Source organism: Pseudopodoces humilis, chromosome 20, assembly GCF_049639895.1.
Source record: "Pseudopodoces humilis isolate 2021_Gansu_Grassland_sample_001 chromosome 20, ASM4963989v1, whole genome shotgun sequence".
NCBI classification, from domain to species: Eukaryota; Metazoa; Chordata; class Aves; order Passeriformes; family Paridae; genus Pseudopodoces; species Pseudopodoces humilis.
The window spans coordinates 5284108-5309082 of record NC_142219.1 but is presented as its reverse complement, the minus strand read 5'-3'; the positions used below and the strand labels follow the sequence as shown (position 1 = coordinate 5309082).

At 42.5% G+C, this 24975-nt stretch overlaps 1 protein-coding gene across 2 annotated transcripts in view; it reads right to left on the bottom strand.

The window, feature by feature from the left end:
• ZNRF3 (zinc and ring finger 3) overlaps positions 1-18280 on the bottom strand; it is a 66140-nt gene extending 47860 nt beyond the window's left edge. Inside the window, exon 1 of one of the 2 annotated variants that reach the window (XM_005524343.3) lies at positions 17846-18280. In XM_005524343.3, coding sequence (XP_005524400.2) covers positions 17846-18280 — 435 coding nt within the window. The remainder of the gene's footprint in view (positions 1-17845) is intronic. The other variant, XM_014253835.2, reaches the window with a different exon arrangement.
• Positions 18281-24975: the final 6695 nt, after the last annotated feature.

Here is a 24975-nt window from a genome sequence, read left to right as displayed (position 1 = left end):
CTATTTTAACATGTGAATTTTTGACACTTTTTTGTTTAAAAAGATAAAAAGAAAAAAACCAGCAGAGGTAGAAAGCTGAAGACTGAGTGGCAGAGCAGCAGGGAAAGAAACACAGAGATCCTACCAACAGCCAAGTGTCTGATTCTTAAATGAGTAGAGATGAAAGGACACTATCATTATTATTACTATTAGAGATAACTCTAACTTGAAATTTGGAGATCTGACCTACAGCACTACTATCATAGTCTCTTCAGGCATAGCCAGGTATTTTAATGTTACTTGTAACTTAATGTTACTCCTCATTAGCTGATGGGGAAATTGCTTTTGAGTGTCCCTTTAGTGACAACTGCTAAAAGGAAATTTGTTTTCCTCAGTTTCATGTAATGACATCTCCCCAAAAAAATGCACACAATACTGACAAGAGATTATTAATCCAAGAGACAAAGTGTTGCCCTAGAAAACCAGCGAGCAACTTCAGTCTGTCTAGTTCCACTGCTGGTCCTGGCAGAAGACACCATGGGTATCAGACCCAGTGTGCATCAGGTTTTGCCCATGGCAAGGTTTGCTCTCCAGAAGCAGCACCCAGCAGTGCCAAGCACAGTTCTGCAGCCCACTGCACACAGCAGAGGATACACACAGCTTCCCACTGTACAGCACTATTAACCCATGGCTTTTCTTACAAACATCATGTTTTAGTTTCCTCCGTTTGGAGCAAGTGCCACTACTGCCATTCTCCTGTCGACTCTTGCTGCACTGAGAGCTCAGCCTGGCTAAGGTGTATCATCAGGCCTGAGATTTCACAGGTTCTAGCCAACTCTGGAAAGCTCTTTCCAGACAAGAGGACCTTGACCAGCTTTACACCACTCGCCAGAGGTGAATCTTTCTCATCCCAGACAGCAGCAGGGTGCACTTCACTACCAGAGCACATCAGAAGCAGTCAAGAAACTCCCAGCAGGACCCCTGTATTTCTCATGCCTTTATGGGAAACGTTATTTTTAAACTGAATTTCTTGCAATCTGTCCTAATCCAAAAATTTCTAAGAACTAAATAGCACTTGAAGAATCTCAGAAAGAAAGCCTTCACACTGAGACAAGTGATGGCAAAATTGAAAGAAACCCTGACCTTCTCTGCCATCTCACACTGCAGTTGCAGGCAGCTGCCTGCTCCAAGCTAAGCCCACTGCAAACTGCTAGCTACAACCCCATTCCAGGTTTTACCCTCAGCCGCTCCTCCTAGTACTTCAAAGGGAAAGTATTTTTGTACAGCCCAGCAAGGAGTGTAAACTGTTCAGCTGCTTCCAAAGCAAGATTATTTAACTCTTAAGTACCCAATATCCCTGCCCTCAGCAAGGGATTTCTGTGTAAAGGAAATAAATTTACCAGGAACCTAAACATTAAGTCTGACGTGTTCATGACTTAACTAAAAAGTGACTTGCTAATAGTTACCTTTCCATTTCCCCTCCCTCTTGTTCTGGAGGCGAGAAAGAGGTCAGAAAAATTAGGACTGAAAAAATCAATTTGTGAGGGCCATAGAATTACAGGATGGTTTGGCTTGGAAAGGAATTTAAAGCTCATCTCATTCCAATCCTGTGCCATGGTCAGGATTGCTGGTTGCTCCAAGCCCCATCCAACCTGGATAGGGCATCCACAGCTTCTCTGGGCAACCTGTGTCAGTGCCTCACCATCCTCAAAGTAAAGAATTTTTTCCTAATTTCATACAGATACTTTCCATAATGCATTATGAATTTGTTTAAACAGCTAGAAGACATCATTTCTCTTCAGTAGTGTCAAGTCAGCTATAACTATCTAAATACCTTCTGATGTCAGGCCAAAGGATCCCACAAATCCAGCAAACTCCAGTAAACTAAATGCTTCCCTTGGCCTCCCACCCATTCTCACAGTAGGGACAAGCTGGAGCACAGGCTTCCTAACAAATGAAACCTCAAATAAATCTTTGAAAAAAATATGAAAATAGCCTGGCTGTCTTTATGTTGAGAGACAGCTGTAAAGGTACACGCTCAATCTTCTGTTTTTAAACTAAAAATGGGACCAATTTAATTACTTTTGTTCCAAAGTTACTCCTGAAGTTTGAGTTTCCACACTTCAGTTACTTCCCTACCACTTGGAGCACACAATGAGTGGGCCACTGCCCACCACTCCCCTCCTGTTCCCTGGGGTGCCAATTTTGTTTCAGGCCCAGATGGCTCACAATTGCATGCAAACACTTATAACCCACCTTCCACCAACACAGAGATCCAGGGAAAGGCACTCATCTTTACATTAACAGAAGATGGGTGAACTTTGATCTCAAACAAGCCACTTCATTTAGTCTGACATCAGCATATATACTCAAGCATATGTACTCATATATTTCAATTACAGAATCTGCAAAAAGCATTGGAATTTACTGTATCCAAGCTTCCCTTTGCTTGGTTATTAAACAACAGAGGTTGCCTACTAATTAAACACAAGACTCTTGCTTACAGTGAGGCTGTTAATGCCATTTTTCTAATTATCCTTTTATTCTATACCTTCTTTTTTTATATCACAGCTTGTCTGACTTGTATTTGTACAAGGCTACACTCAAGCTGCAACTTCTTTACTAAGGCACTGTATTTAAAAAACTCAAAACCTGGTAGATATGCTGCCAAAACCTTCATCCAGATTACAACACAAAGTAAGATATTACTCCAGTTTTAGTTTGGACATTTTAGTTCTGAAATATTTCTTTTTTTCCCAAACACCTAGCTGATACTTCAAATAACTGCATAATAACCTCTGTTACCAACACAGAGAATGAAAGCTCAGATAGATTCAGCTCCTCGTTGCTTTGTCAAATGTTATCCTGTATCTGCACAATGAAGAAGGGGTTCCTTTGCAGAATGCTGCAGGTACATATATATGTATATATATATGTACACAAAGGTAACTTCCTTCCTCAGAAGGATAAAATAAACAGTGTCTGCTACAGCACTGCCACAGCACCAGCACCACCATTATGACAGATTTGGTAATAAGGATTTGGGATTTGCCACAGTAAATAACTGCATTCCCACGTTGCCTTCTGTCTGGTGGCATTAAAATTTCTCTTTCCTTCTCTCTTCTTTTCAGCAGTCTCACTTATTTCAAGGTGGTCTCAAAGCTCTAAGAGCAGGACAGAATTACCATGAGGAAAGTTAGGGGTGCAGGTGTGGAAAACACAAGCAGTAAAAGCACATGTTAAAAACACTTTGGGTGTGCAAGGCAATGAAGTGTATCCAAGTTCTTTTGCCTCAGACATGATTTTGCTGGATGGCAGAACAGTCTTGAGTTCTTCTCCTAAAACTCTTAGGAACCTTTGCCATCCAGCCCATGAGCTGCCTCTTCCAACCTGTCTGTGGTTTCAAAACTATGGTTTCAAAGTTAAGACCAGTCAGAACTGAAGAGACCCTGTAAAATTATAACTTTCTGTAAGCATTTAATGTGAAGTTGTTCATTTTATGATCATAGTTTTCTATATGACCTGTCTCAGTACACAAGATGGACAAACAGAGTAAGGCTTAAAAAATTAGAGAGGTTACCACCTGTAAGAACTTCTTATTTGAATGCAAGTTGAAAAGTTACCCGTCAAATGATTCTGTGCAAACCTGAAACTGGCTAAAAAGCATTCGCAATATATATGGTTCATATGGCTGCCTGAATAGCTCCTTCATTGAACGACTCTACAAAACATGGGTATGCAATCCACACCAGAATATACAGAAATAACAGCCTGTTTTACGTTATTCAGGTTTTTGAATTCCCACTCAAAATACTCAATGTTCTAGGTGCTGCATTACTTCACTACTACTGGCTAATATTTGCAACAGCTGCATCACTCAGCAGCAGAGCCTGACAAGTCAGCACAAACTCTACGCATAGACAGGAGACCCGAAATTTCCATTTTTTTTTTTTCCTGAAGACTAATGAAACAGCTTGGGCAAATCACAACAGCAGGCTTCCCAGACAGATAAAGCGGAGAGAACTCAGTTGAGCTGTACCGTGAAAACACAGCTGTGGCTGTTTGCAAAACTTTGGTGCTGGAATTGACAGCTACAAGGGAAAGTGTGTCACAGGGAATTTCGATGTCATGCAGCAGTGCCTGTGGCTGAATGTCCAATACAGTGCTCAGGGTCGATGGTCATACCCAGTCCTTCTCAGTGCTGAACTGGAAGACTGGACAGAATCCAAAATATTTGATAATAGATCACTGTTACCTGGAAGCAGTATTAACTTTATACTAATGTTTTTGCACAAGTGATAGATGCAAGGCCTGAAAGAGACATTAAATTGTATTTTGAAAAATTAAATTATTGTTCTAATATTTAATTGAGGGGAAAAAGAAGCTCTGCCTTCCACATTTTCAGTCTAGAGATATCTTCAACCAGTGCAGCAGCTTAAAATCTCACACTACAATTTCAGAAACTTGATTTGGCTTTGGGCAGATAGGCTGAGGAAAGGTGGTTGACCAACACTTCTTATCACAAAATGTACTATAAAATGGAGTTGATGATAAATTTTCAGGATTCTGCTATATGGATTACAAAAGTACCATATTACCTAACAGACTAGCACATTGATGCAACTATTCATGCATGACCCATCTTTTGGGCAATATTAGAAAGAAAGAAAAAAAAAAAGTAAATCCCACTGGAACTTTGAGATGTGTCTGAATAGCCAATTTTTGGATCTGCTTATTTGCACTTTAATTCTCTCCGTCAGATCTCTAATTTTGACCCTAAGAAGGGCACTGAACTGATTTTCAAAGCACTGCTAATTAGCTTTGCTCAAGAAAGGTAAGGTCTCTTGAGATGAAAGATACCAACCCTAGTTTCTCTGCCTGCAGCCTATCTGTAAGTAATTTCATCATGAAATATCAGAACATGACAGAAATAGTGCCACCTATAAAATCATCCTGAAGGATAACCGTGACTCAGGCACCAGTGATTATTTTAACAGACCCTGCAGGGCTGTGTTGGGAATTCCAAGATTTTACACCACCTTGGCATTTCCCTTCAGTGTCAAAGCTTTGAGACCTAGTCCATGTCAAGGGTCAGACATAAGACATTAAAAGTAACACGTAAGGAGCATCACATATAAGAAATTCTCTCTTTTCCTAATTTAATTCTTTTACTGAACATTTGTGGCTAGATAGAACAAAGAGCTTTTATCAAATACCTCCAACTGCAGGACCAAACCAATGACATTTCAAAACAAACCAAAGCTTCCTTCTCTACCCTCAAATGAGAAGAGAAATTCAGCTACACAAACTCTGAATTAGTTAGAGGTTATTATAATTTTTTCCTGTCTTAATTATTATAGAAGAGTGAGGTTGAAACATTAGGATCATGAACTTGTATTCATTCTCTTGCAAATCATTTTCACCTTTAAGTTCAGAAACAGTTGTGTGTTTCCCTGGCAGCTCCCTGAGAATTCACACAGGAACTAAAAGGAATCAGAAAGTGAGAATTCAAAGGCAAGAAAAAGGCACCAGGAAAGAAATCAGAGGTCAAACCTAATTTTTTTTCCCCCTTGCTCACCTATCCAGATTTAACATCAATCACTGCTTGTCCATCAGGGCTCCTGGAACCATGCTGCCAGCCCCAGCAACAATCTCAGGCTGTAGCCAGCATCAGAACCCTTCCAGAAAGTGGATCCCCACCTCCTCTCCACCTACCCCAGAGAGCAACAACATGAGCTTGGAAAAGCAACCTGTGAACTGCTGCTCTGCCAGGATTAGCTGCCAAATTTTAAACACCGTGAATGAAGTTTATTCACCCACTGAAAAATCCAGTACCTGCCTCAGTACTAGAAATACGATCCTTGAGTCTTAACATCAGAGACCAATTCCCCATCAGCTAATGAGAGACAGGAACATGCCAACAACAGAAAATATAAGTATTTTCCTAAAACATGCATGATTTCAAAGCAATATTTTCTAGCATTTCAGTTAGGCAGCATATGCTCACCTGTTGCAAAGCAAAGCATATGTTTTGTTCTAATCTATTTTGTTCATGCTTCCAATAATTCGCTTCATTCACTGTGAGCAGCCATCCCCTCAGTATCTGCAAGGACATTTCATTGACAGGTTTCTAAATGGATGGTAAATAAACCAAACCAAACCAGAAAACACAGGTACCCACAAAGTCCCAGTCAAACAGCATATTCTTAATAGCTTTAAAGATTACTACACAATTAGAAAGGTACTCTGTATCCTTAAGAAGTAAACTGAAGGTGAAGCACTGAAAATGCCTGCAATTACAATAAAAAAAAGGATGTTTAATGTAAATTGCCTGATGTCTAAATAGATATTGGGGATATTTTTTAAAAATTATATTCTTCTAACAGCTGTCTCAGCTTGAAAAGTAAATAAAACCAACTCCTCCTTCCAGAGGAACAGTTTGTAATGTTAATTCCATAAAACACAAACAACAAAAATCTGTGAATTCACGTAGAGATTCTCTTTCAGACTAAGAAATGCTATTCTGTGCTGGGAAATGAAGCCCTGCAGTTGGCCATGGATATGCCACATTATCATACTGATACAAAGATTAAATTCCTCTATCCTGCAGTTCATGAACCATTCCTTAAAGCAGAGTAGCCATAATCACCATGCCTCAAAAGGCAGAGAAAGTGCTAGAGGATATTCTCCAGCTGGGCAGTGTTTACAGTTAGCTATACCCCAGCAACTGCTTTAGGATGGCTTTCTTCTAAGGCTTATTCAACTTCTCTCTTGTTCTTCTGAGCATCTCTTGTTTGTTGTTCCAAGCTTTCTTTCTGGCAAGAATGCTATAAAAAAGTCAAGCTCCCTGCCCTACAACTTTCCCTTGACAGATACTCAGGATTCCTACTACTTTTCTCAGTTGTTCCTACCTGGACTAGTCCTAACCTAGGTTGAAATTCTGCTGTCTTAAGAATAAGAATAAGATTGCATCAGTTTGTGTATTCTGTTCTAAAGACTGCAGAACCCATTTTATCTGGAATATGTTTAAAATTACAAGATTTCAACATTCACCAGTACTTGGATAGTACAACTGCTAAAAATATATATATAATTCAGCTTCTTAAGTAGTGCTACCTAGTCTAACAAATACCATTATATATGAGGTTATTTGCTAGCAATATCCTTACCACACAGTATGTTTTATCACTTACACAGGAGGCAAATATTTTCCCAGCTTCACCAACTTGAATTCTAAGACACCAAGTGCAACTTAAGGATGGAAAAGCAATTTGCAAAAATTCTCATTGCAATAATGTCTATCTAGATGTATGCTACTGTCTATTATTTCCTGCTAAGACAAAAGCACACTGACAGAGGGAATCACAGAATCATTATTAGGATCAAGTCCAATACCACCATGTTCATCACTCAACCATGTCCTTGAAGGCCACATCCACACATTTTTTTAACTATTCCAGAGATAGTGACTCCACCACTTTCACTAGGTAGACTCTTCCAATGCTTTACAACCCTCTGTGTGAAATTTTCTTCCTAATATCTAACCTAAACCTCCCCTAGCACAGCTTGAGGTTGTTGGAGAAATCCTGCTGAGAGACAGAAGCACCGAGTTTTTCCATATTTCATAAATATTCCCGTCTCACAAGGGCATTTCAGGGTATGTAGGGAGAATGAAAACTACCTTTGTTAACAACAGTTTGGAGGCAGGAACTAAAGGAAAATGAAGTCACTATCACATCCACCCATCCCTAGACACAAGCACCAGAATGGCACTCCAGCAGCCATACAGTTCTTTCTCTAGTTTTGTGTATTACCAAATTCTGCTTACTGGCATATTTCAGAAACTCTCACTGCTACATTAGTAAGGTACAGGTCTCTATTTCTCTGCTGAGTGTCTATAGTAAGAGAAGCCTTACTCTGAGTAAACTTCTTATGTCAAATAGACAAGCAAGCACTTTCCTCCTGTGGTTGATTTCCAGTACTATTTATCTACCTAGGCAGTGACATTGATTTCAGTTGCTGAACTAGAAAAGGCTGTACCAACAGAGAAGTGCATCTACAGAATGTCTAAACCCATAAACCTTTTCCTGTGTAGGCCATGTATTAAAACAAATTATCATCACTGAAAGACAGATCTTTTTACAAAGTGAAAACATTCAAAGTAATACACAAAAAATCTGCTACTTCAATAATGGCATTCCAAGTTTACCTAGGAGATCATCCTGCAACACAAAGTGCACAGAACTTCACAACAAACAGTGAGTGCAACAGAGCAGGATACAGCAGTCTGCCTGAACTACCAGCATCCACACAGAGAAGTTCCAGGAAAAAATGCCATTGCTTTGCTGTCCCAGTTGGCCCTGGCAAAGTTTCTGTGGGTCAGGACATCAGTAATAAGGGAGCCCACATGACACCCACAGCACAGGGCTAAGAGGGGAAAGCAGAAGGGAAACATGGCAGGGGAAGGAGGAAAAGAGAAGCTCACAGCAAAAGCTGAGGGAACACTTTCGTACACGCTTCCTCCTGTAGCACCATCAAGGTAAAGGTTCAAATCACAACAAGGTCTAAGACACCAAAAGCAGTGGCATTTTAAGTGCCCAAACCCCACACCTCTGTTTCATAAAGTACAGTGCCAGCTCTGAGCAGCCCATTGCCTGTGGAGCAGGGAAGTCACTGAGGCAAAGAAGCCCAAGATGGGTTAAAAATGACTGAGAGTTCATCCCTCAGGTATCTTTTTTAAGACTCCTGCCCAAGTCTGGTCAAAGTTTCATTAAAGTCAAACAATCCAAGTGGCAATTTCCTTCTAAAACATTTTTCCATAATTTCTGATCAGCTCCTACTGAGAGTCAAATCCTAAGTTTTCAGTTCCTCTTCATACCACAACCTGCTTCTTCCTTAGGGTCTTTGACAAACACTTCTGTGATTCCTGAAGGCACTCCAGGCCTGACCCACTGCGGATCCACCTCAGTTTATACAGCTAATGGAGAAGGATTCACTCCAACTGGGTGTTGCTCTAATTCTATTTTACGGTATCCATCTCTTTTACAATGTGTCTGTAGCAAGGCTCAAACAAGGAGCCTATCCGGTTACTGGACTATCCCCAATCTGCAGGAACTAGAAAGGAAATCAAGTGGTTCCCCCTGTAAGTAAGTATTTAAGCAATATTTCTGTAACATAAAACTACTCTGATGTCTACATATCCAAAAGAGACCAAAGAGTAAACAGAGAGAAAGAAATTCTGTTGTGTGAGGAAGAACTTCTGCTCCAGTTAAAAAGAATACATACTGGAGTGATCTGAAGCTGCCTATAAATATTCAAGAACATCAAAGCTGGTCCTGTTAAATTAAAAATGCTGTCACACAGATAGGAACTAGCCTCTAGCACTGCCAGCTTCAACATGTGAGCCTCTGATCTGAGAGGCAGAGGCTCAGCTCTTCAAGAAATTTTATTCAACATAAGAAGAGGGAAAAAAAGTGAACCAGCAGTTGAGTTTAATAAGGATATTAAATACTTTATGAGTGAGCTAAGTAGAGCTTAACTCTTTCAGGACACTTCAGCCCTTGCACTGAAAAGGACAGTAGCTTCTTCCCATACAACTTTCAAGGCTGGGATGTGTCTGGGCTCCAGGAATATTCCTATCCAAGCCTCTGAAACAAACACTTAACACAGACTTTGAAAATGGAGATTCTGTTCATACTGCATACCTCACACATATATGTGTGCATACATTTTGGCTGACTATTCCACATCAGGGATCTATGTTTAATATTAAAACTGTTCAGAAAGATTTCAAATCACCTTCCCACAGTTGCCTGAAAAGAACAGGAGCGGCAGACAACAGGAGAGCAAACCACTTTTGTTATTTGCGGAGATTCAACTCTGGTGTGAAAAATTTACCCCAATCTGCAACTACAACCATGTTATTTCACTGTAGGAAAAACTCTGTCAATTCCCAGTATCCAAACCCAAAAATACTATCCCTGACAGTTCTGAATGGGGACAGGGAACTCTGGCAGAGTAACTTTCTCAAATAATATAATGGAAAACTGAAATACAATCACACTTTAGAAGTTCTTTTGCATTAACTAGTCCACAATGTCTTTTCTTCAGATACAGTTTTGGCATGTAAAAGATTCAAGAGAATTCTTTTAAGGAGGCAAAACACTGCTGGCTACCAGACTGGAGATACCTTGTCTCTGAGCAAAAAGAGGTCTCCAGACCTTGGCTCCTCTTAAATACTGAACTCAGCAGCATCCCTTGGCACTGTTTCAAGAGTTCATTTCTTGCTCCCAACCCTGCTACACATCATCCAGGATATCTGCCAGCTTGGCATCCAGATCCTGAAGTGTTCATCTACTCTTTATTCTCACAGCAGGCAAGACAGCATCTGCTCTAAAAGGCTTCTAAATAAATACAAATCAGGTATGAGAAAGTATGCTGGACTTACTGAAATACAATACTGGAATGGTAACCAATACCTTTCCCTGTTGTATCATACACACCTTTAGAGATTGCCTTAGGAGAAATCCAAAGCCAGCAAGGACAGGTTAAACCTTGTGCAGCAGGAACAGAAAACACTAGTGCACACAACTGGCATGCTGTATATATAATATTGATGTTTTATCTATGAGACACAGGTATTATTATTGTTGCTGTTGTTATCAGTGTAAAACTGATCAAGGCTCAATTAAGAGTGTCACCATTTAGCCAAGCCCAAACAACAAGTCTATAAATCTTCAAGGGCAATCTCTGTAAGGAAAACAAAATAGAATTTAAAGAACCCCACAGCCTTTAAAAGAGATTCTTCTCCAGGAACCACAGAATTGTGAAACTGACCCATCAGTGTAAAAAAACTGAACAGAATACCTTCTGCATTTACAATTCAGTTCTTCAAAGGTGTATTTCTTAATGTGTCATCAAAGTAGACAGTTTAAAAGCTCAAAACTTGCAGTTCCAAAGGTGAACTCAACTGCAAGTTTGGTTTCAGCCGCTTCTGCCTGGGGAAGGAGGGGTAGAGTGGAATGGATAAAGCAAGAAGCAGAGAAGAAGGATTTTTCACAGCCACACTTAAACCACTTTATATTGTGTGTATTTTTTTAAAGCAGGCAAGCATCAAAAGCTTCAAAGTAGGAAAACAGATCTTGGCACAAACTAGGCTCTTTTCTGAATTAAAAGCAATTTTTCAAACACTACAATCAGAAGTATTTGAAAGCTGCTTACCAAGCACATGCAATAAATTCACAGTAGGAGGCACATACTTGCAACTTGCATGCCTGTACAGCTAATTAAACAGTTGTACTCAAACCATGACTGCAGACTCTAGAATATGCCCCTTAGTTCTTCTCAGGCCAGTCACCTCCCCACTGATTCTTCCATTTGCTTTAATACTGAAAATTATGCAAAATAATAAAGCAGCTTAAGCTCAAGGAAACCAACTAAACGCTAAAGCTGGCCATCAGCTTTAGAAAACAACTAAAATCCTCACATTAATGCACCGAGTAACATGCATCTGGAAAGCCTAGAGAGTCTGCATATATTAAGCTGCATATTTAAGGTTGTACTTGTGTCTGGAACATAACAGGCACCTAATCAACCTCTGTAAACTGGCTCTTCATCTTAAAGCCAAGTGCAACAACAAAAGTCTCTAAGCAGCATGAAAAGGAAATTCAAAAAAATGAATGAAAGCAGTCTGCCACTGTGGAGAGGACACCCTAAGTCACCAGAGGCCTGTTTTCCTGAGCACTACTGCTCAAACCTAATGTAAGCACAGCTTCACCAATGGGATAAGTGCAGTAAAGTGCAAATTTTGGATATCCACAAGATCACACTTCCCTGGTCACCTCTGGTTTGTGCCAAGCAGTGGAGAAAAATGCAGAAAAATAGAACTACTTTTTTTTCTTTACATTACTTTTCTGCTGCTGTTTTAACAACTTCAAACCACGTCCTTGTTTAAGAACAATCTATTTTTCCTTTACTGATCTCTGTGAGTGTGAAGGACCCTCCTTTTAAGCCAGGAAGTGAGAAATAAGGCCAAGCATTCAAATTGCATTCATTCTGTTTCTATGTGTAGGCACACGCTCTGGTTTGAACATATTTGAATACTGAAGGGCAGATGCCCAAAACAAGAGACAGTTTGTACCAGTTAACACTTAATGCTTCCTAAATTGAGCACTTCCAATGTAGTAAGTGTATTAATGCAAATACATGTACCACCTACATAACTGGGTAGAACATAGAGCAGATTACTGCATCCAGATATTATCTTTGCTTAACCAGTCCAATGCTGGCCCCCTGAAAGTATTTGTACTTTGAAAAACTGTTTCTGAAAGTTATTTTGGTTCAGAAGGGCCTCACTTTGCAATTCCAAAACAAGAACTAGAAGACTGTAATAAAAAAAGGGAGCCTTTATAAATACACACTCCACCACAAGATGGTATAAACTGGAAGAAAATTACTATGTATGCTAATCAATGGTTTTATACAACTACTCAAGACTTTCCTATAAGATCTGCTTGCAGCGGAGCTGCCTGAGGTTCCTTCCCTCCAAGTCTGCCACACTGAATTCTGTCCTCTACACACTTCACCTGGTGTCATTTCAGAAGCCCTGCACTAGGCAAAGCACTAAAGAAGCAGCTGTGCTGTCCAGTAAAGGCACCAGCGAGGTGCTCAGGGGAGTGAGTGCCAGTTCCACCCATGGGGCATGGCTGGCCACAACTGCTGGTAACACTGTCAAGTAGGCTGTAATTAGATATAAACCACTGTAGTCACATAGATCCAGTCTAAACATAAATAAATATATATAAATGAAAAGAAATTTTCCAAATGTATCCATGTTTAACAATTTTTGACCACCAGTCCTCTCTGGGACTTCTTCCTACTTCCACCTCCCAAACAAGCAAGAGGAGCACATGGAAAAGGAAGTGGTCAGCATCCTGCCACCAAAGGCAAGGTTTTCAACAGAACAGACCTTCAGCATCTGTGAGGAAGTTTAACTGAACATATAGCTATATGCAGAAAAGTTACCTGAACTCCCACAAACTATTTTCCCCACTTGATTCCCAACCTTTACTTGGAAGTATGGAAATTGCACTGGTTGGTCTGAGCACAGAGCCAGTGCTGTGAGCATTCTGCTTTTACGTACTTAACCTACTTTATTCTTCTTCCTCTAAATGGGTCACATTAGCATTTTTTGATCTTTCCACCGTAACTTTTCCACACTGTAATGTCTTTTACTGCATTTTCTTACACTGTGCCTCCCACCTTTTCTTCAAGGGACTGCCTCAGTCTTGCAACAAGGCTCTGATAGGATTCTGGTATTGCTGCAGCTCTGTGCAAGTAACACAGACACTGGAGTTTCTTTCAGAACCAGTTACTCATCACTGAATTTGGTACCTCATCTTTCAGCCCCCTCCTGTGTCTTTTCACCACCATTCTAAGAGACATCTTGGATACTGCAGTGTTGATGAATTAACAAAAAATAAGCATCCTTATTTACAACATTGCAGCTAGAAGCCAGTGAGAACAGGCAACTCCTTGTGAAATAAGCCAGCACTGATGTGACTGGGCTGGAGCTCAGCATGATAAAAACCTAAACAAAACACCTCAATGGGCTGTCTTCAACTCCCTCCACATCACAGTACACAACAGGATAAAGCACAATTGAAACTTAAAAAAAAAAAAATAGAGGGAGGAATAAAACTGGACCAATCTGTACTGAGATCAAGCCCAAGACAACACCTCTGCTTTGAGCAAGCTGCCTGTGCATTACACTCTACGAAGGCTGTCCAGGTACAACAACCATGCAAGTCTTTGCCTAAGTGATCTCTTATTTTGAAAGCAAATTATGCCTCCTTTAAGGACACGATGACAAAGCAAACCTGAAGCCCAGATAAATGTATTGCGCCTGATGTCCTTGGGATCTTTACTGCAAGCCACAGATTTACAGTTAAGGTATGGAATCTAACACAAACCCAATCACAGGCGTCTACATATTCTAAGAGGATAACTAGCAAAGAAAACATTCAATAATACAGTGACTCAAAGCCACAAATAATTCCACTTCCTCATTTTGAATGGCCTTCAGGCACTCAGCAAGAAGAAACTTAACCTGCATGATCACAAAACAACAACCAAAAAAACCCGAAAATACGTATTTTTGTCTTCCACTCTCAAAGGGCACAAACATTCCATTGACTCAGCCTCCTCTGATCATGGCTAGACATCTATGTATCCGCACAGTTATTTCACATCACTCCTTTCAACACCATTAAAAACTGCCAATGCTTTGGAGTGCAGTTTGCAACCTTTAGTAACTTTTGCATTTTGAGAAAACAGAGGAAAGATTCAAAGCCATTGAAGTAAGGGAAGGGAGGAAGACAGAAGGAAGGAACACATAGGCACTGTCTTGCAGTCCAGTTTGGAGCCTCTCCATCTTCTACGAGAGAAAGACGGGCAGTAATTTGCTACTGGGAAGTGTCATACAAGAAGTTGGGAAGTGTCCCACTTCTGTTTTCTTGCTGAAGCTTAAAGAACTGAGTTATGCTTGTTCTCCCCAGACTGTTACCTTTTAAGCACAAAAAAAACATATACAAGTGGAGATTATTACATCATCTACACACTGCTCAATGGCTACATAAAACTCATCATTTCCCTGCTGAGGCTTCCAAGCAGAAACAAACCAACCAAAAGACAAACTTCTGTTGCACAAGAAAAACCATGCATAATATCCTCAAATCTCTCCTCCATGCTGCTTGTCTCCAAAATTGTGTGTCAGTAATCCACCTATATTACTGTATTCAGCAGCACATTGACAGCAGGAGGACAAAAAAAAAAAGACTGAGAGAAAACTGACAATGATGAATGTGCATCAATTAAAGTTTTTGACACATCACAGGCATTAAATTCGATCCTCTTCCCCAAGCACCTCAACTGAGCAGTCCCATCACAACCACAACTTTATAAGAAGCATGACATTAGATGCTCCACTCCTTAGCTATCAAGCTGAACATGCAAAAAGAACAGGATTTCACCAGTTTCAAGTAGAATAAGATACATAATCTCACTCTGAGCAATAAAGCCACTGCTAGTCAAATCAGTGATTTGTACTGTCCAAACACTGTCAGTCTGTGGCCATGTAACATTGAGCCTGAGACAAGACTACATCTGAACTTTTGCCCTGAATGGTACGAGAAGTTTCAACCATAAGGACTTCTCCAGTCATAATTTGTTTTAAAGCAATATATCAATTTAGAGGTTTCAACAAAGTCTGGTTTTCACAGTCACTCTCTAACCAAACATCTGCAACTTCCAATCTCTTGACCATATCTATGGGCAGTATACTGCCCCAAGAAACTCAGGATATTCCAGTATGCCAGATACCACCAAAATGGTTAGACTTTCGAGCAGTTTAAGGACCAGCTGACACAGCAACATAAGGATGAATTTGCTGAATACAAACTGTGGCCACATGAAAGAAGACATATGAACATTTAATCTCTCTGAAGAGTTATTCTGGGGAGGCACTTGACCCTAATAAGATTCATTCACAGTAACTTGAGAAACAATATAATAGCACACCACTACTGGATAGGAATCTGACCAATAACCAGTTCAGGAGTGGATGTATGACCTATCAAAAGCTGAAAGTGCATTGTTTCTTAAGGTTGGTTTTTTTTTTGTTCAGACTTTCAAGACCAATGAGTAATTGATGCTATTAACATAAACAAAAGTAAGCCTTTGTGTAGTCCCAAAACCACAATTCCTTTGATCCATTCTTTAATGTGTGCCTGATTTTCAAGAATTTCTAATATTTCATCTTAAAGAAAAATGCATCTTATTCTTGAAAGAGCTGTGTGCACTGACAAAGGGGCTGGGGCCAAGAAGAGCTTGCTTCACTTGACTGATGTACAACTAGCTGCTGCTGAACAGATTCTGAGTGGCAATAGCTTCATGAGCCTTTTCTAAACCTCACAGTGAACTTTAAATGATGACCCAGAACAGCAGATTCAAAATGTTCTACAAAAATACAACCTAGCTGAAAAAAGGGAGGCAAGACAATCCTGTGAAAATCTTCATCAGTTTTGGCTCTGATATCTCTCTTTCAGGATGAGATAGAGGAAAAGCAGGACACTGACAAGAGATTTTATGTCTAAAACCTCAACAGTGAAAACAGATAGCATTCAGTCTAGCAACTCTGGAACAGTATCTGCCAGGTTCTCTCCTCTGAAAAAAAAGAGCAGCATACACAGCTCATGAAACAAAAAAAAAAACAACAAACCTGTTCATGATATGTATTACCTAGCATGCCTCCAGATGAATAAGCAAATCAATTTTTTGAGTGATAAATGACTGTAAAGGATTTGCCACATCATGTGGCTTTTGCTGTAGTCTTTTCTATTTGGGGTGCTGTCTATTCAGGCATGAAGAGGAAGCAGACAGATGATGTTACATACAATAAGGCCTGCAAAAGTATATTTAATACAGTTGTTTCCAGTTGAGCAAATCTGAGTCTTAACAGAACAGCTTATTTTTTCTCCACTTTTACTTACAGTCACCAAGAAAGTATGACCTCAGTAATGGCTTATGTTCTGTTCATAATACTAACACCTGACACAAAAGGAACCTTTGAAGTCTCCTGCTGGCTCCAAAGACACTATTAAGTCTCAAAATGAAAAAGCACCAAAAGATTAAAAAAATGTCCATGTCAGTTCCAGCCCCTATTAACACCACCTCTTCTAAATGTCATAATTATAACTTAATTGGTCCACCCTCTTTTCTCTGAAAAATCACCTTACATCAGCAATTTTTCCTCACAACTCTTCTGCCTTCAAGAGAACTTTTATAAGAAATCATCCCAGCTGAAACTGTTTTGAAATATGAAGCATTCATAACTAGTATTTTCTACTTTAAAAAAGTAATTTTGATAGTATTGTGTTTGTAGAGCTTTAACAGTTTTTTTTCAGAATGTACTTGTTACCAGTTAGATTATTTTAAATTTTGTATGTAAATTTACGTGTGTTCCATATATGCATGTGTACATATGCAGACATATATGGAACACAAACAAACCCCACAGCTGTTAAAGAGAAATAATGATTACTATTGGTACTTGCTTAACAGTCAAACTTACTAAAGCACCATTCAAGTAATTTTTCTCTACTTAACCAGAGGGGGGAAAAAATAAAGTCAGCAATTACAACTGACTACAAAGGAATTAGATAAGCACTTCAAGAGTTTCAATAAGAGTAAAGGACAGTTGCGTTCAAAGACAAGAACCATTTCTCTGGTGAGCAAGTCAAGCAGAGCTCTGTACGAAGTGTGACGCTGTGGAAGCTCCTGGGGACCCCGAGCGCAGCAGTACCGGGTGCAGCTCCGTGCGCCGCCGGGCGCGGAGCGGGCAACCACCGGCACAGCCCGAGGGCGCAGCACCCCATTACTGCCGCGGCACTTCCAGGCCGGGGCCCCCCGCGGCCCGGCCGCCCCTAAAACGGAGGAGCCCGGCACGGCTCCGGCCGCGCACCGCCGGCAGCTCCGGGACCGGCAGGGGCCGCCCGGCGCGGCCCCGCCTCCGCCCGCCCGCCGGCCCCGCGCCCGGCGGAGGGGCGAGCGGAGCGGAGCCCGCGGCTCGTGTGAGGCGGCCCTCGGCTCCGCCCGCTCCCGCCGCGCAGAGCCCGCGCCCGGCTGTCAAAGCGGGGCGGCCCGGCGAGGTGAGGCCGGCGCTGGGCCTTTGTGCGCGGGCGCGCATCTGTCACCGCGTCCCCGGGCCGCGCGGCGCACGTGGGGCGGCGGGCCCGGCCCCGCTTTGTGCCGCAGGTGCCGGGCCCGCGGAGCCATCTTGGGGCAGGCGGCGCCCCCCGGCCGCGCTCACCTGCACGATCTCGCCTTCGGCGCTCAGCGTGGCCCCCGCGCGGGAGAAGCGGCCCTGCAGCCCCGTGGTGTAGGTGGTGTAGTCGCCGCTGGGGCTGGACTCGAAGAGCACCACCTCCACAAACGCCGTCTCCTTGCCCAGCGCCGCGCCCGGCGCCGCGGCCAGCAGCACCCCGAGCAGCAGCAGAGGCGGCGGCAGCGGCGGCACGGGCAGCCCCGCGCCGGCCCCGCAGCCCCTCATCGCGCGGCGGGAGGAAGCGGCGCCCCGCCGCCGCGCATCTCTCCCGAGCGGCTCCAGCTCCGGGGCCGGGGTCCCGGGCCGGTCAGCGTCCCATGGCAGCGGCCCTCCCGCCGCGCTGCGCCCCGCTCCTCGCTGCCGCGCTCCCCTTCCCTCGCCCCGGCTCCTCTCCGCCCTGCCAAGCCGCTTCCCTTTCATCTGCTCCACGTGACGGCCACCACGGGGTTATCCCCGCCCTCCGCGCCGCGCTGACCCGCTCAGTCCCTCCCGCCGTGCACACACCGCCCGCAGCCCCGCCGGGCTCGGCCGAACCGAGCGCTTCCCTTCCCGTGGCTGCCGGCGGTGCGGCCCGGCTCGGCCCGGCCCCGCAAGGGTCTGAGAGCGAGCCGCGCTCGGGACGGCCCTGCCGGGATCGGCTTTCCACGCGGCAGGGCCTGCAGGGCCGGGACGCGAAGGGCAGCCCCGGCGACCTGTGGCAATCGGCCGGGCCCGCGTCCATCGGGCTGCTGCCCGCCGGTGCCGGGGCTCCCGCCTTGCCCAGCCGCGGGCCGTAGCGGGTCGGCCGGGCCGCTTCCCGGCACTACCGCGACTCGCGGCCGCCGGCCATGCCCTGCAGGCTGGGCACGGATCCCGCGTGCGGGAGCTGCGCGGGGCAGCCCCGCCGGTGGCACAGCCGGGACGGAGCAGAGCTCTGGCAACACACGTACCATGGGCACCCATCCTCCGCAGAGACGCCGCTGAGCTGCCGGACGGATGTGCCAACCCTTGGCAGCCGGCGGGCTCGTTTGTGTCTAGGGCAGGTCTGGCTGATCGGCCCCCTGATCCAAGTCTCCTGAAACTGGGTCAGGGGGGACTGGGTTACCTGGACTTTTTTGCTTGGCTGTAAGTGCGAGTCTACAAAACCTCCATCAATGATAAGGGAAAAATGTGTTGGTAATGATGTTTGTTGCAGTCTCGCACAAGAACTGGATGTCAGCCAATTACACATTTTTCCATTAAAAGTATGTACAGCTAAGTCATGGAACTCATTAATAGATGGTGTTACACAGCCTAAAAATATAACTCAGTGACAAGGAGGATTGAGACAAACTGATCCAAGATCCCTTGTTGGCTATGAAGCACAATATTTGGAAACAAAGCCCAGCCCTAACTTACTGGCAGAAGAAATAATACCCTAGTCTTCAAATGGCCAGCTCTTTTCCCAAATATACTTTGTTACAAGTGAAGACAAGGTAATGTCTTCCTTAGCATGACACAGTGAGCAATGTTAGCTTAACAATTCATGGAAGATTTCTTCAGTGGCAAAGGGTCAAGAAGAGAGCACAGGACCATACACTCTGGGCTCCTACATTAAGCCACAAAATACCCACCTAAGACTATGGTATAGTGGATCAAAGGCCACAAAACTATTGCATGTTTACAAAGCGAGCTGGAAGGGATATCGCTGTGGTGCACTATGCAGATGTAGATGTGGTTAACAGGTGCAAATTTTTGATTACAGGTATGTTCTAGTACAATTTCAGAAAGGCATGGCATCTAGTGTACTAAATAGAAGCATTTTAATCCCTTAGTGCAAAGTACTTCTACTTGATTTTCCTTCACCCAAGAGACAAATGGCTGATGCTTAATTAACATAGGTCTCCTACATCACAATCAACATATGAACAGCTTAAGCTGTCTGGAAACTACCTACAGAAAAAGGATAAATGGGGCTCTGTATAGCAAGTGCACAGATCCTATGCCTAAAATAAGAGTTGCTGAAGATCTGATCCATTCCACTTGGACTAGAAACGCAGCAAAATTGCCTTGGAGCAGCCTCACAGTCAAATACTGAGGAGTGACATGAGGCATTAGGTCTCAGGTCACCAAGTTCCCTTGACTTGGGCAGAAGTCCAAGCAGGAACTTGCAGGAAGAGAATGGACTGTCTATCACTAAAGCATCCAATATTTCTAATTGGCATCCTGCCCAGCTGGCAGTATACAGTTCACAATTCAGTTATGCCATAATACTTCAGATATGTTTTCTTTTTTTTCCCCCTGAATAACAAACTGAGGCCCAGGGTCTGAATACAGAAGTCTCAAGCACTTATAACTACAGCTGAGGACAGTGAGAGCTGTGATTTGAGCATAACTAAATTATGTGCAATGCCAAATGGTCTGAGAAAGCATTCTCTAGGCACTCAGTCTCTTCTTTCAAGTAACAAGTGACAGAACCAGAGGAAAAAAACCTCAGGTTTCACCAGGGGACGCTTAGATTGGATATTAGGGAACATTTCTGCATGGAAAGAGTTGTCAAGCATTGGATCAGGCTGCCATGGATAGAGGCGGAGTCACCGTCGCCCTGGGGTATTTAAAAGATGTGTGGATGTGACCTTTGGGCACATGATTTAGTGGTTTAGCAGTGCTGGAGGAATGGTTGGACTCAATTGTCTTACAGAACTTTTCCAACATAAACAATTCTATAATTCTATCTCAGAAGCAGACAATCAATACTAGAGGATGCTTTTAACACTGAACTTCCTACATCTCATTTCCCTTGCAAAGAAATGGATATTATAGAACCCTCCTCCCTCTGCTCTTGAGAGAAAAAGTTAGTGAAGTAGCTACATAATACTGTGATGAATATTATAGAAAAAGCCCAGAACAATCTCAGAGCAGACCAGCTGTCCATAGGAAGGATAAAGAGGCCTGATTGTCTTATTCACACACCCACATCTGCCTGTCCAGATGTTTTCAGAAACTGATAACTCGGACTATTGCCCACATTGCCTACGTGTTTTAACACCGTGCTCTGCAGAGCTTATTTCATAAGTAAATGTTATTGGTGTACCTCTTAATAAGCAGAAGGAACAAGTGCTGTCCTTTTCCCAGTAAATTCAAGGACATGTACATGCCTGCCCTTTTTCTGTGAGACAGAATTGCACAGCACGGAGTTTTAGGGCTGACTTAAAGCTTTCCTCAGACACACCCGAGTGCTTGCCGAGCTCCCGTTCTGCAGGAGCAGCAGCAGCTCCTGACGCCGCTCCAAGGGGCTCCGGGGGCTGGCCGGGGAGTCCCGGCTGCACTGCGGCACGACCACCACCAGGTGTCCCCCGAGGGCCGCCGCGCCCGGGGCTGCGGGACGGGCCCGGGGCGTCTGCGGAGCCACGCGTGGGGCTGGAGGCGTCTGACACAGCATACGGGTTAAAAGTACCTCCCACAGCCTTGCATCTTCATCTTCTTCATCTTCATCTTGCATCTGCAGGCAAACTTTACCGATGCAGCCTGGAACAGAAAGCCCATTGTAATGGACAACATTTTTTTCTGTATTTATGAAAGTGATACTTTCATCATTACCATCAATTATTCTAAATTAAAGTATAAACCGTTGTAGCTTGTCAGCTTAATTAAAACCAAAGACCAAAAAGAAAAGTCAGTGGATATTTGTACCAAGAAAAAAATGTCGTGCAAAGTGGCTTTGCCTCTTGTTATTTAAGGTTTGAAAACAGAATTCATCCAAGTAAATCAGCATTGAAGCAATGCAAATGAATCAACTGACTAGCCACAACAACTTTAATTATAGCATTTTTTTGTGAACAAAATTTTTAGTTAATGTTTGAATAGTTAAGGTTTCCAATGTTTTAAACAGCACATAGCCTTTTAAATCTGTAAGAAGGGGAAACATGGTGACTGGGGAATCCTTCACCTCTCTGGACATGTAATTGTCTAATTTAGGGAAAAAATAATAATGAATCAGTTCTGCAAAACTGAATGATGTAGATTGTACTGAAAATACCCTTACTGAGATAAATTCAGCCCTTTCTTTTTGCAAACTATTGCCCAACACACAGTACAAGCTCAAATAAGAGTTGCAAGACAGTACAGCCATTCTTGATGTTTTCCTTCCAGGTCCTCACCAGGCAGGCATGGGAGATCATGTTAGCAAAGGAAGAAAAAAGAATTCTAAGAAAAAAACTTAAGAAATTATTTCTGTATGCTTTTTGATCACCTAAAATCTCTGCAAGGGCTGACAGGAACAGAATGGATTTGGAAAAAATTTGGAGCCACATTTTCCAAGATTCTCAGTATCCATTCTGCAAGAAAGACCCTCAAATGCATCCATACCAATGTCTTCCTGTGTTCCTGAGGTTGCTGTGTATCACATCTACTCACTTTCAGTTACAGTTGCGCTAAACCCCAAACTACTTTTAATTTCGTGTGTCAATGCTTAGCAGTTTCCTCTTTCATAATATTGAAGAAGCAGCCAATGAAAATAACACATAACACACCCCACATATTTCACAGAGTCATATTTATGTACAACCTAGATATTGACACTTCTGTATTTAATTCAACATTGTTATTCGTGTTTCTGGAGTAAACAGAGGGTACAAGTTGCTGTTCAAGAAGCCTGACTTCAAGCAATAATATAAAATGAACAATATATAAACATTGCAGAATAATTTTGAAGCACATGGTTAAAGTGTATGATGTATCAGCTCTTAATACTAATTGCAATATGAAGAACTCTATGCTAAAGCCAAAAAATAGATTTCACTGCTTCTGAGCACTAAAAGCAGAAAACACTCTTAAGATGTTACTGGCTAAAATGAAGGAATTCCTACATTAGCAATGGATTCATTCATGTGATGGTGAGTTAAGCAACTATTTACTCTACTTCGTCTTGGGTTATCTATTATATTAAAGACTCACCTAAGTTAAAAGATCTGACTGGCACTTTTAATTCATCACCTTAAAACACTAATTTTCCACATTCAGCTACTAGTATAGTATCTATTTAATTAGTAGATTAAGGGCTTTAGCTGTTGTTTACACTTGAGCTGCCTGTTTACATTAGAGTTATCATTAAAGTCAGTGCTAACAGAGCAAATCAGTGAAGCTTCCAGAGACAAACCATAATAGACCTGTCCCTCTCTGAACACTAACTGCTATCCTGTGCCCTCTGAGGAGTCAGCAAATCAAAAATGTAGGAGGCAGGAGATGGATGATTCTGACAATACTGCCCATATTTTGGTCCTGCTGAGCCTATGCTGACACAGAATTTATTCCTAACTTGACATTTCCTGATAATTTCCTCTTCTCATATGGGGTCACATGACAGCTAGAGACAAGGTTCTGCATACAAAAGGGCACCAAATGGAAGAATAAAAGGAAATAAATTCAAAGAACAAGAAACAAGAAAGCTTCCAAGATTCTCAGGGGCTCTGGACTTCTAAAATAATTTCAAAGCCTAGGGAAGGTCTAAGAAATAAGAAAAAGGTTTCCCTTTCAAATGCTGGCACTCCTCCAAAGAAGAGCTGGCTTCTGCCAACAGGAAGTAGCCATCAAGTTTTCCTAGGCATGGTTGTTTACCTCCCTGGGTATTTTCCAAGAAGAGGTTCCAGTTCTGAACCAGGATGTACAAACAGAAAAACTTACTGGAACAGGAGCTTTTAAGTATGTGATATTTCAAGTGAAGTGTTTTCCTCAGAGAGCTTGCTCAACATGTAAGACACTGAAACAAAACCCAGAACAGCATTGTCTGTTCCCTGGGACAGCACAGCAGCAAGTTCAGTCTCTCCTATAGTGCTTCCAGCACATCCTGCAGCATAACCCCAAACAATGCCCTTGCTGCATCACCTCAAGTAAGCATAGGACCTTTACTTTTTTTCTTTAGCTTGTGACTACCACCTCTAATGTGTCATCGTGCATTGGTGTACACAGTGAGCACAACACCTCCCCGTGCACAACTTCTGTGGCATCTCCCAGAACCTCCAAATCCTGCGTACTCTGCACAACTGTCTAATCCACATTTTCCTGCCAGCAGGAGGAGAGAGCCCTGCAGGGGAACACTGTGCTTGGGACCAAGCTAGAAAGAGAAAAGCCAAAGAGCTGAAGTAGGACTAAAGTAGGACTACACATGGAAATAGGTACTACAATTAGACAAACCACAGCAAAGCACCAGAGGTGCCAAAAGCTGGACCTTTTAAAGAGAAAGGGAATCCATGAAATGGAAGTAGAATTGACAAAGCAATAGAGGAATGGTGTGGGAAGAGGATGGGCCAAGTTGGTTGGAAGCAGAAGCCAAAACAAAAGCAAAGCCCAAATGACTACAAGCTCCTCTTGACCTGTGGGATTCCACAGAGATCAGGGTGCCCACCAAACAGATTATCTGACCTGAGCCCACTTTCCTGGCTAAGTGACCAATGCTCTTTGATTCCCAGCTGGAGTCTCTCAGGGACTGGCAGATGGCATAAACCTTCCCAAGGGCATCTGGCGGCTCTGTATTAAGATCTGTTTACATGACTAATGTTTGCAGAGTTTTGCGGTAACATTTCACTCTTCCAGAACTGGTAGCACACGGTTGCCAGCCTTTCTGTTTACTGTATCATGGATATCTTGTCTTCTTTTAAATTCCCATCAGTGATTTGCTCCAAGCTCTGAATGTGCAAGAGAAATTTTCTTCTCTGACAGAAAGAATCAAATCAAGAGATCTTTATCTCAAAATACTGCCATGGCCTTGTAAGCAGATAGATTTTCCCTTTATACCAGCATTCCTTGACAATGTGAGGGGGATTAGGAAGCTGTCTCTACACTAGGACCTCTGCTGTTTAATAAGTACATCAGTTTTCTGGAAAAATTTGTAAATTGGCAAAAAATTGTAACAGTGACAAAATTATATACATTTATTAATTTCTGGTCTTGCCTGAGACTAGTGAATTCTTGAGATTTAGAGGACTCTAAAAATTAAGCAAATTGGAATTACAATGCAAGTGAAATTCTGGGGAAAAAACAACACTATGGAGATGCAAGGAAGATTCTGAGATCTCTTTTAGAGAGTTTGCTTGACTCAAATTTACTGTTATCACTCAAAAAAAGGACAGTATATAATTTTATCAGTATATCATTAGACT